Source organism: Salminus brasiliensis, chromosome 23 (assembly GCF_030463535.1).
Source record: "Salminus brasiliensis chromosome 23, fSalBra1.hap2, whole genome shotgun sequence".
NCBI lineage: Eukaryota > Metazoa > Chordata > Actinopteri > Characiformes > Bryconidae > Salminus > Salminus brasiliensis.
In genome coordinates, this window is record NC_132900.1 from 24,891,487 (window position 1) to 24,904,181 (window position 12,695).

The 12,695-nt window shown below is 40.0% G+C and overlaps 1 protein-coding gene across 1 annotated transcript; it reads left to right on the top strand.

Annotated features, from left to right (window-relative positions):
• Positions 1-369: 369 nt before the first annotated feature.
• Positions 370-8,484, top strand: prdm13 (PR domain containing 13). Its single transcript, XM_072669221.1, has 4 exons — positions 370-516; positions 3,551-3,682; positions 3,781-3,901; positions 6,848-8,484. The coding sequence occupies exons 1-4, from the start codon at positions 370-372 to the stop codon at positions 8,407-8,409; spliced, it is 1,962 nt and encodes a 653-aa protein (XP_072525322.1). The 3' UTR covers positions 8,410-8,484.
• Positions 8,485-12,695: the final 4,211 nt, after the last annotated feature.

A 12,695-nucleotide genomic window follows, 5' to 3' on the forward strand; every position in this document is an offset into this window, starting at 1 on the left:
GTCTTTATCTTTCACACCTGTGCACAAACCTGAACTGGCCTTAGAGAGAGAGAGAGAGAGAGAGAGAGAGAGAGAGAGAGAGAGAGAGAGAGAGAGACTGAGAGTGTGTGAATTTGTATGGGTGTGAGAGAGTGTCCATGTGTGTGTAAGGGGTCTAACCAGTCCCTCTTGTCTTGTGGCCACACTATGTGTGTGTGTGTGTGTGCGTGCGTGCGCGCGCGCGCGCGTTCCGTTAAAAAAGCAGCTCTCTCTGTGTCTCGTGCGTCATTCTACAGGCGGAGTCTGAAGCTGCTATCACCCTTTCTCTCTCTCCCTGTCTCTCTCTCTCTCTCTGAGTGTGTGAGTACTGTGTGTGTGAGAGTGTGTGTGATGCTGGCGCCCTGCTCTCCCCCGGTGTGTGTGTGCGTGGTGGCGGACTGCGCGCTCGCGGCGGGGCTGCGCTTCGGCCCTTTCCCGGGAATCTTCAGACTGGGTCGCTTCGCCTCTGACAGGCGCGAGGAGGGCGCCAAGAAGAAGGTACACTAACTTTTACACACGGGGCTGATTATCCTCGTTTTTATTAATAATCTAGATCTATCATGCTTATAACTGCACGAGATGAACATTACAAATAGTAAAATTACTGTAGTATTCATTATTAGCATTATTATTATTATTATTATTATTATTATTAGTAGTAGTAGTAGTAGTAGTATTTTAGTTACAATTACCATAATTACAGTAACGATACTACAACTGCTTTTACACTTGATAAATTTGATAAACTCATACCAGTTAAAACTGTTAAAATAATACTATACTAATACTAATAAATGAACAAAAACAACAATATTAATAATAGTTAATACAGCTTTTAAAGCATTTAAATACAGTTTTACAGCAGCTGTAGATTTCAATATCAACATACTTATACCCGCAATATATCCACAATAAACATTACTGTTTTATTAATAACAAAAATAAAAAATAATGTTAGAAAAAGGTCTAACCTAAAATGTTTTAATTTGATCTGAGAAAAACAATAATAATAATAAAAACAGTTAGTAAGTATATTATTAAGTACAAAATACTTAATGATAAGTATTATTGTTATTCACAGCATCACTAATAATATTATAATGATTACAGCGATTTAATTACTGTAACTCTCAAAGCTATAACAATCATACAATACACCAATGCAATACCAGTGTTGCTGATAGTGAGGAGTTCAATATTTTATGCCAATTGTATTTCAATTTTGCTCATTTCTATTCTAATTAATATAGCTCTATTGCTGTAATACATTCATGCAAAGACGTAAAATAATTACATGAGGTATAATTAATTATAATTATATCGACAGCACCAACAGCTTTTTAAAGTAGTGGTTTTAAAGATTGTAATTGTTCGTTTGTTTTTAAATCATGTATTCTTTAAAAAAATTTTGGCAGTTACATATAGATATTTTAAAGTATTATTATTATTAACTTTATTATTAGTAGTGGTAAGAAATAAATGTTTAACGGTCACTAAATGCATCATCTTCACTCGGAGGGGGTCACTTCATTACATCTAATCTGTTATATTACCAGTAATAACCATACTTGTTGATAATAATACAGTAATGTAACTAATATGGGCTTTAAGAGTGACTGTAATATCACTCCCTATGATTTAATATCAGTCATTTTATTTATTACATAATTAATACTGTAGAGTAGAGTGTGTGGGGGGGGGGGTGCAGTTGTGGAGCAGACATATTTACACTTATAGATTAGATTCATAGATTATTATAATGATAATAACTGCCGTGATAATGATCAGACACTCACCGCTGTACAACCATAAAGTGAAGCCTGTTTGTTATCAGTTTAATTCTAAAACCTGATTGCAATGAATTAATGGGAATGACTTCAGTTTATAAGCCGTGATTAATAATGCTAATATCAATATGTGAGGCTGTGAGATATTTTGTGGGATTATAACAATTATTATTTTTTGTTTCGTTAAAAATAACAGCACTATAACGGGTATTAATACTACTAATAATGCAATTTTAAATATTTACAAGAATTCTCTCAAGAATATTATGCATTAATATTAACATTGTAGCAACAGTGATATATATACATAAAGTTTAGGTACTTTACAGTTTTATTGCAGAATATTATAAAACGCTAAAAATTATAAGAGTAACAACAGTACTGCTAATAATAATAATTATAATATTACGGTTACTAAATGTGTCTTTGCTTTGGGAAGGGGGGTTCAGATCACCAATCGCGTTATTTTTTTTCTAATTCATAATTTAGTTTCAGTAACGCAACATCAAATTGCTTAAAATCCGTTTGGTCGTTTTATCCGAAATAAATTTAGAAACGTTAAAAAAAAGGTCCGAACTGAGCAGAACTAAATTACGTCCAAATCAAACTACAGAAAAATAAACTATTGAGAATCTAAACTCAGCATAAAAACGAAGAAAATGGAAATACGTTTTTAATCCACTTTCTGTTATTTTTTTTTTTTTTTTAAGTGCATCTTAATCTAGTCCTTATTACTTCATTTAAACACCAACTGAGCTTGTCCGCATTTGACTGAGGGGAGGGGTGGAAAGGGGGGGGGGGTGTCCGCTCCCGAGGTCCTCCGAGCTCATCAGGTGCGGACACAATTTAATTTCTATTTAATGAGATTAGATTAGAAACGCGCTGGGACTCAGATTCATTTATCATATAAACCCAATTGAAGCGCATTTACTGCTGATTTATTTACCTTTAATGAGGCAAATAAAAACACATTAACACGCTTTTTAGATAATCACCCTCAAGGGACACCGGCAGGTTTGAACACACAAAAACGCTGCAATTAAAGCAACAACATTTACCGGTTTCGTTTTTTTTTCACATTTTGGAAAGTAATAGTAAACGCATGAAAACGAAAATAACAACAAGTAAAATATAAACGACTTCAAACCACATTTTGGCTTAAAGTTAGCAGACCATAATAAACAACAATGGGTAAAATGTGGACCGTTTAAATTCTCTTAAATTTAACTATATACAAATACAAATGAGTAAACCAATGTTCCTACAGGTTTCCTAAACGTTCTAGGAAAAGCATTTATTGGTTTGGCGTCAAGGTTCTCTTCCTCTCACATTTACAGAAAAGGGTTCTAGAAAAAAGAGAAACGCTGGAAGTGTTTTTCAGGCAATCAAATTCCAGAAAATGAAATGATTAAATACTGTTTAATTTTAGCAGCGATTTTAATCTCAATCACGACTCACGAATCACGTTTTAAAGTGATTGTTTAATTATGATTGCAATGGATTGATTCGTGTGATCTACGTTTCTGGTTATTTGGTTTATTATAATCAAGTTTCAGTTTAATCCTCATTTTTGGTGCGTTCACATTTGTTTTACATTCCAGACTATTTTATTTCTTTATTACGATTATTGTGTGTTATGCTGTTTAGTGTTTTGGGATTTACACTGTGTTCCATTTCACCTTGTGTGTTAAATCAGATGTTTTGTAGTTGTTCACTGTTTAATGTTTATTATTTGTTCTGTGCAGGTGCGTCTTGTCCGCGGGGAGCTCGTAGACGAGAGCGGCCGGTCAGTATCAGAGTGGATCGGACTGATCAGGGCGGCCAGAAACAGCCACGAACAGAACCTGGAGGCGGTGTCCGACTTACCTGGCGGACAGGTGAGACCCGCTGATGTACAGTGATTGACCAAATCTGACTGAATTGATTCTTCATGTGCAGCTAAATCAGCTCGCTCTTCTCCACCTCTCTTACTCAGATATTCTACCGCGTGCTGAGGGAGGTCCAGGCCGGGGAGGAGCTGAGTGTGTGGTACTCCACCAGCCTGGCACAGTGGTACCACATACCCACCACTGCCACCCCTACCCACGACGAGAAAGGTCAGTACCACCGTTTGCAGCATGCACTCCCCACTATACATAGAACTACTACATTCACTTCACAAGTACATTTGCCAACAAGGGTTCTGTGGAGCAATGCCACAGAAGAAAACTCAAGCAACCTACGATTGAGGGTTTCTTTAGATTAGTTAAAAAGCTTTTAATGTTTCTTTTTTAACGCCTCTTTAAATAAATTGATCTAGAACCTATTGCTGTAAGTATATCCACAAGGTACAGACCCTAAACATGATACAAACACTTGATTGAGCAGTTCTCCTCTGCATTATGTCTTTAAAGCAGCAACTGTTGAAAGGTTCTTTGGGGAGCTGAAAGTGATCCACTTCTATTATGGATTTAAGCTCTTTTGGTTTAAGGTCCCAATAAAGATCCAATAGAAGGATGACTGTTGAACCTTTGTTGGTACTTTCATTTTAGGGTGAAGGCAATAATCATACATGGGATCATGTATGTTTTTTTGTTTTGTTTTTTTGCCTGGTTGTTTGTGGTAGAGGAAATAGTTGTAGAACATTCTAAAAAAGGGTTCAAATTCACAGAAGCTTTTCTTACCTATGCTTATTATAGAACCTGTTTAAATTATGATTTTAAGTGGTTTTATATAAACAAACTAATTTTATTCATTTTTATTTATATACTGATATTTTTATTTATATACCATATATTTATACATATATATGATTTATCTTATATATCTAATATCTAATATCTGACAGAAACTCTGAGACCCCAGGGGCATTAAATATTATAATATATCAAATATTATATTGCATATTAATATCTCATAACTCCAGAATCAGAACAATAACATGAAATAATCTGTTGCTAAATCCATTTTAAAAAAAATTTCCAATATAAATGTAACAAAAACGTATTTAATTTAAATCTTATCATCAAAAAACATCTGATTAAAGGTGAATAAATTACAAAGACATTTTAAATGTTATTTTTAAAATTTCATTGGAATATTTTTGAGTGGAGCTGTGCTGGATATTAGAACGCTAAACATATGATACGATTTTATTCAAATACTAATATTTCATTAGTATTATATGTATTAAAATAATCATTATTATTGTGATTATTATAGTAGTAGTAGTAATTATAATAATAATCATCATCATCATGACAAAAAACGTTTTTTGATGCCACCAGCAGCACCAACAGCAAATCTGCATTAAATCCGGATTAGTATATTAATCTGTTCGTAGATCCGAGTCTGCTAAAGCCTCTTAGCTCCCGAACCCAAACATGCAGAGATAAACAATAATCCTGATCGATTCGCTTCAGTGATATGGAGTTAAACTGCGCGTATTGATCCTCACACTGTAAATAAAGCTGCCCTTTTATTAACGCAGATTCACTCCTCAAATAAACCCGATCACAGGTTCTTGCTGACCCCCTGAACCCCACACCGACCCTGTTCAGATCAGACTCCCGATAATGCGTTTTTAACAGCGTGTAAACGCGCTTAATGAACCCCTTTAATGTGCTCCGCAGTCCCTAGTGGCCGCGCTCGGTGAGATTGGGGGTTAAAGCGGACGATCGAGTGTGTGTGTATGTGTGTGATGAACAGTCTGTGATGCCTTACAGAGGTTAACAAATGTCACGCGGTCATTCATATTCATGCGCTGAGCGGTGAATAAATGTTAGTGGAGGTGATGTGCGCACGCTCCATTAGCCGGAACACTCCGCCTTTGTTCTGAACTGAAAGAAGAACTTTTATAGCGGGATTATTATCAGACCTCCGACCACAACAGATGGAGCCGCGCGGCAGCATTGTCCCCCGATTTCAGGCAACAGCTGCTCTCACTGACAGAGAGAGAGAGAGAGAGAGAGAGAGAGAGAGAGAGAGAGAGAGAGAGATGCTGAAAGAGAGACTAAGAGAGACTATGAGAGACTGAGATAGACTCTGAGAGAGAATAAAAAGAGAGAGAGAGAGAGTGAGAGAAAGTGTGGGATGAGAGAGAGGTTATTGGCTTTTGCTCTTTTGGATGGCAGTAATAACCTTCAGTTCAGCATTACAAACACACACACACACACACACACACACACACACACACACACACACACAACTGCTGCCTGAACACAGCAGCAGCACGAGCATCAGAAATTTTGTTAATTTTTTTTTAATAGTCAGCCACTCTCTCACTCTCCAACTCACTCTCTCACTCTCCAACTCATTCTCTCACTCTCCAACTCACTTTCTCACTCTCCAACTCATTCTCTCACTCTCCAACTCACTTTCTCACTCTCCAACTCACTCTCTCACTCTCCAACTCACTTTCTCACTCTCCAACTCACTCTCTCACTCTCAAACTCACTCTATCACTCTCAAACTCACTTTCTCACTCTCCAACTTATTCTCTCTCATTTCTTCACTTTGATTTGCTCACTCTCTTACACTCTCTTCTGTTACTCTCCAACTCATTATCTCACTCTCTGATTCGCTCTCTCTCCAAGTCATTCACTCACTCCCCAACTCACCCGCTCACTGTAACGCCCTCTCTCTCTCAGTCTCTGATTCACTCACTCACTCTAACCCATTCACACCAGCTCATTCTCTCACTCTAATTTCATTTCGAACTGACTCACATTCCTTTTTTAATTATTTATCTGTAATATTTTATTTTATATCATTATTTTTATATAATAATAACACTTTAGGTTTGATTTTTATGAACTGAACGGAAGTGTGTGTGGTCCGAGACGGACTTTAAAAAAAATCGACGCAACGAAAGGACGCAACACGTTTGATTTAGTCCGTTTTATTTGAGAGTATTAGAACCTAGAACCCATTAGAAGTTGGTGTTTAATCAGTATAAGGTCTAAACTAGAGCGATGAGGGTCTGAACATGTGCATTTCTGTATATGAGTGCTAACCTCTCTCTCTCTCTCTCTCTCTCTCTCTCTCTCTCTCTCTCTCTCCAGGTGAGGAGCGCTATATCTGCTGGTACTGCTGGAGGATGTTCCGCTACCCCAACACCTTGAAGGCGCACGTGCACTTCCACTGCGCACAGGCCCGCGGCCCGGAGACCCTCAACCGCTCCCCCAAATCCGGGGACACTCCGGGAGGCCCAGAACCCGGCGCCCGCCCTGCGGCCTCCCCAGCCTTCCCTACAAAGGACGGCGCACTGGATATGAGCGTGACGTCAGGCAGGCAGCACGGGAACTCTTCATCGTCATCATCGTCATCGTCCCCGGCATCCTCGCTGCTGCTCCTGCACCACGTGGGCTTCCAGCCAGGCGCTCGCTCGGCCTTCAGGCCCGCGGGACTCTCCAAGCTCGCACTGTCTGCACGAGGAGACGGCGATGATGACCGCGTTGGAGAGCGAGAACGAGATCGGGACAGAGACCGAGACACAAGGACTGATGGGAAACTGAGGCCCGGGCGCACGTTGCTGGAGCCCTCGCTCAAAGGCGGGCACCATGAGCCTGTGGGCAACGCAGTGGCACGAGCCTTCCCCTTTCTGCCGCACTTCAGCCACGACGATGCCACAAGCGCCTCCACAGCAATTGTGACACCGTCCATGATGACGTCTTCACCGTCGTCCGCCTTCAAGCATGTGGAGAGCCGGGCGCACCACCCGCCTCATCACTCGCATCCTCCTCACCCACCAGTCTCGCGGTACCCTCCACCAGGGCCCTTTGAGCGTTTCTCCTCATCGCTGGATGGCAGCAAGTCATCGTACACCGGGGGCAGTGGGGTCGGCGTGGGTGGACTTGGGGGTGGCGACTGCGGTATGCCACTTGTACCATTCACCGTCTACGGAGGCGAGCTGCTGTATGGGTCACCCTGCTACCCACTTCGCCTGCACCTGGGTGGGCTGCTTCGTTACCCTGATGCCGTCCCGTACCTGGCTGGTGCGCCCTCACTGGCGCCAGACCTTGGCCAGCTGGCAGCGGCGGCAGCAGCTGGAGGAGGGCTTGACCGGGATCTCGTTGCTGCTCATGCTCAACGTCGCTTGTCAGAGATGATGATGACGACTGCTGTGACGGCTGATGAGGACGCAATGAAAGGTCGAGGAGGCCTGGAGGCATCAGTGCGTGCCTCTGGCTGCACCCCAGGCAAACCCAAAAAGGGCCACCTGTGCCTGTACTGTGGCAAGCTTTACTCACGCAAGTATGGGCTGAAGATTCACATGCGCACGCACACTGGATACAAGCCGCTCAAGTGCCGCGTGTGCTTCCGGCCCTTTGGTGACCCGAGCAACCTCAACAAGCACATCCGACTGCATGCAGAAGGAAACACACCCTACCGGTGTGACCACTGTGGAAAAGTGCTGGTGCGCAGGAGGGACCTGGAAAGACACGTGAAGTCCAGGCATCCAGGTCAGCGAACCAACACCACGGCCCCTGGCAGTGCTGTTAAAAAGGGTGAGGAAGAGGAGGAGGTTGGGAGGAAGAGTGAAGAGGAGGAGGAGGACAGCGACGTAGACGTGTGTTTCACTGATGAACAGAGCGACCAGGAGCCGAGCAAAAAATTACGATAAATCAATGGCTTTGGAGCTGGACTGAGTGGACTGAGTGGAGTGTATGCGTAAATTATAAATGTACATACTGTTTCTGTTGACCGGCTGTGAAGTGTTTCCTGCGTTTCTATACAGGAAAAATGTTGGGAATTTTTGGAATTTGAGAATTAGAAATTTTACGAAAAGCTCTCAAAAATTGACCCCGTTTTTGAAGCTGCACTTTATACCAATGTTTTCCGACACGACTACAGATACAAGCAGGCGTGTGAAACATATGCATTTTTCAAAGAGTACATTTCTGTTATTTTTATTTCCTGTTTCAAATCTTTAGTTTCTCTTTTTTTGTGTCTTTTATAATCTGTCTTGTTTCTTTAATCCTGGCACTGTCTGTCAAACCCGTCTGTCCATTTGTTTGCACTTTTCCCTTTTAAAAAGTTTAGCTATAAAAATATTCTGTTGTGTTTTAAAAACATACATTCCTCCAACCAAGCCCTGCCCAACCCCCATTCAACCCCGACCCCAAAAAAGTCTATGTAAAAACTGTTAATATGGTATAATTAACTGTTGCAGGTGTTGTTTGTAATGGTTGTTAATAATTGATATTGTAAAAGGACATATTTTTCCTCAATCAGATTCCTTTCATTGTCAGTTTTTAAATAAACTACAAAATCAGCAAAAAACTTTTTTGTAATAATTTGCAATTTCATTTATTGTGATGTACCATCTGTTCAAGCCTATATTACTGCCCTGGTGTCGTACAGAAATGTACACATAAGCAAAATGTGGGTGATACAAAATGTGGGCAAAACGTGGAGACCTTCAGTATCAACTGTCAATATCCAACAAAATTCTTATCTTTGCATATGCCTCCATAGAAAGCCAGGGTCAGCCATGCTGCACCACCTCCTGAATCAGGGAGGGATAAGGGCCTTGACTCAAAGCCCAGCCATAGCAGCTTAGCTAACCTGATTATTGAATTCTGTGATCAATAGTTCTGACTAAAATAGTTTTAGTGCTCATTTTATGCCATTTTTTAAATAAATCAGGGAATTTTAGGTTCTTGTTCAAATCTGCTGGAGCTTTGAGGTGCTCTCTGAGCTTGGCTCTGTCAGTTCCATTTTCAGTGGAAAATGATGGAGTAAACTGAAGTGCAGTAGTAGAAATATTAACACCTGCTGGTCTCTGACATTTGACCACACCATATGGGGACTTAAACTAGCGACCTTGTGGCTGTGGATGTAAAAGGCTGCTAGCTCTCACTGAGGCCTCCGGGAGGCCTTAATTATCTCCAGTCGCCCTTTTCAGAGTTTCTTCTCTAGTGGACCGCAACAACCTTGGCTGCAATTTGTGGAGAAGAAACTCTAAAGGAAGTCTGTCAGGAAGCTAAACAGTGGCATTCAACACGTGACAGAGCATCTTTCCAACCATTTCCTGTTGGCGGAAGACAAGGCAATGATGAAGACAATGATGTCATCATCTAAAACTATTCAAGAGTTTTGCTAAATTTATTGGTAGACTTGGCAAACCATGATCATCGGGTCAGAGTGTGTTTGAAGCACCTCAGCATCTTCTACAGTAATTAGTCGTAATTGGCCTTGGTGGACACTGGTCATACAGTCGGTTAGAAATTATAATCTGGTCTGGATGGTGATAGTTACCCAGTGTTTGTCAAACTGGGTAGTGTTTGGGTGGTTGCACAGTTGCTGAAGGGGGCTAATAGTTGCTCTCCAAACAAAACCTTGTATCTCCAAAATAGCAACTATACAGGAGAAGCCAACAACATCATCTTCAATGCAACAAAAGTCTGTTTTGGACCATTTCTATCAGTCCGTTCATCAGTAACATTTGACACAATGTAAAGGCCAGCTGGCGACACTTCAACGTCGTAGGCATGTAATCATTAATGATTGTGTAGGGTAGTGGGTAACAACACTGATTTCCTAGTGGAAGATGGCTTGATTCCCTGGCTGTGCAAGTCCACCACCAATAAGTCCTTGGATAAGACTCCTAATATTGCATTCTCCTACCTGTGTAAATGTAGATAGCTCTGGAGAAGAACATATATTTTTTATGCCATAAATGAAAATAATTGTAGCCTAAATAATAGTGTGTGGTGCAGCAAGCCTTGCACATTTTTTAATCGCCTGTTTCCACATTCCTTCCTCACCTCTTTCTTTACATTTCCAGCTAAAATGCCTGCACTGTCTTCGCATTTAGCCATGAACGTGTCTCTTTAACTACTCAGCTGCTACCAGTTTCTGCCCGCGAGCTGTCAAGACGATAATTGCACGCTTTGTTTATGAAGCACTTATTGTACATAGCTTGCACAACAATGGGGATCCAAGGTGAAGTGAAGAAACAAGAGAAATGCTTGAGCATAGAGGAGAGGACTCAACCGTACATTATATTTAACTAGTAAAACTAAAAATTGCTGATGACTCAACAACTAAGGGACACTTTCTTTCCCCAATTTACTCTCTTAAAAACAAAAATGCCAGAAATTGTTCTGAAAAAAAGCACATTTCAATGGATGTTTTTTTAGAGAAGCGATGTTGCAAATGAGAAATGTGAGCATGACAAACCTTGTTAAAAATTTTAAGAACCCCACATAATATAATGGTTCCAGGAAGAACGGCTAAATGGGATTTTAACTATCTAAATAAATAATTGGCACTCATTTAGCATATTTATTTTGATTAACAAATTAATAAAACTGTGTATCAAACATAGTAATAAAAATAAACATTATTTTTTAGAACAATACAGCCAAAAGTGCAGTACCATGAACATAAACTTGGCCCAAAGATTAAACCCTATGGGACGCCATGTGTAATAGAAACGATACTGGCTTAAATTCAGTGGTGAAATTTAAGCATCAGCAAGGACAACTACTGTCAACTACTATTCATAAACACCTTATATATAGAAATATATATGTTGATTGATTCACATGCATGTGTAACGTGTCATTTTGTGAAAAACAGTAACGGAACTGTGTCTACGTCTGTATGTTATTATTAGAGTTCTTTTGGGGATTCTCACACTAGTTACTGCTTTGGCTAACATCATCCTGGATCTGGCCCAGAGACCAAACACCCCCCAGCTACTCTACCCACCCCACCCCTCCCACCAGCGTTTAATCAATTAGTGCCATTCATTAGCTGGGGCACCAGAAAGAGGAATTGATTGAGAGACTCTAAGCTTTTCACACAGCTTCAGAGTAAGGCAAAACGTTCACCCACCCACTGGCAACTTATTAACTCCAGCATAGTCTCACACAGGCAGGCTTTTGACATTGGTTGAAAGCCTGAAAATGGTTCATATCTGTTTGTGTAGCAAAACCTACCCACAGTGTTAAGAGAAGTGTGTTGCAATTGACCTCTACAGAGGCCAGTTGATCCTGAGGCAAGAATTGAGAGATGTGCTGGGTGTTTTTTTTTTTTTTTTTGACTAGACAATATTGTTCATATAAGATAGAGCCAAATTTGGGTAAATGTACTTTAAAGAGTCAACCCTTGCTAATCACTGACGATCTGTTAAAAGTTTGAACATAAAGCTGCTATTAAAAGATAAAAAGCATGAAATCCAATGTACTACATATAATGCTCTTAAAATTGCACCACCCCCTTATTTTGTAAAGATTAGAAAAAACAGCTTCTGGTGATGTATATTAGAGGTAGAAGCAGCATTTGAAAAATTACAAAAGTTTTTTTTAATCTGGCTAACGTAGAAGTTAATATTGTTGTTAGCAGTTTGTATGTAGTAGCTTCTACATCAGTACCTATGATAGCAGTCAGGAATTCTTTACTGTGTATGATGTCCTTATCAAAATTCACAAAATTGAATACAAAATTGTGATGTCAGTTCCATGCTACAAAATATTACATCATGTAAAGAACAACACAGGTCAGTAGTGGCTGCTCTACTGGTGGAATGGAACAATATTGGTTTATCTGTGTTTATTGGTGTGAACCTGCCTCCAGAGTTTATGAGCTACCATGTTTTATTGCTGAGGTTTTCGTTCTTGTTGGATGCACTGTATTTTTTCCAGAGTGTGAGCTCATTCAGAGCGCTGCTTGGATGGGTAAGAGCTTATTATTATTGTTTTTTAGTAATAAGATTAAAGCACACAAGCCAAAATGTGTGGGTTAAAAATAAAGTGTGGAATTATCCAGCCATCAGGAGTTGCTGGTTTTACTCTTTTCTATAGTTTTGTTTTTTACCAAGCACCTTGTTGGACAGAAACAGAAGTTTATTCCATTTAATCACAAAAAGTATTAAATATCTTGCTATTCATTGTTTGTTTA

Coding starts and splice junctions, on each gene's coding strand:
- prdm13 (XM_072669221.1), top strand. CDS start 370: ATGCTGGCGCCCTGCTCTCCCCCGGTGTGTGTGTGCGTGGTGGCGGAC. Junction 3,683..3,780: donor CCGACTTACCTGGCGGACAG/GTGAGACCCGCT, acceptor TCTCTTACTCAG/ATATTCTACCGCGTGCTGAG. Junction 3,902..6,847: donor CCCTACCCACGACGAGAAAG/GTCAGTACCACC, acceptor CTCTCTCTCCAG/GTGAGGAGCGCTATATCTGC.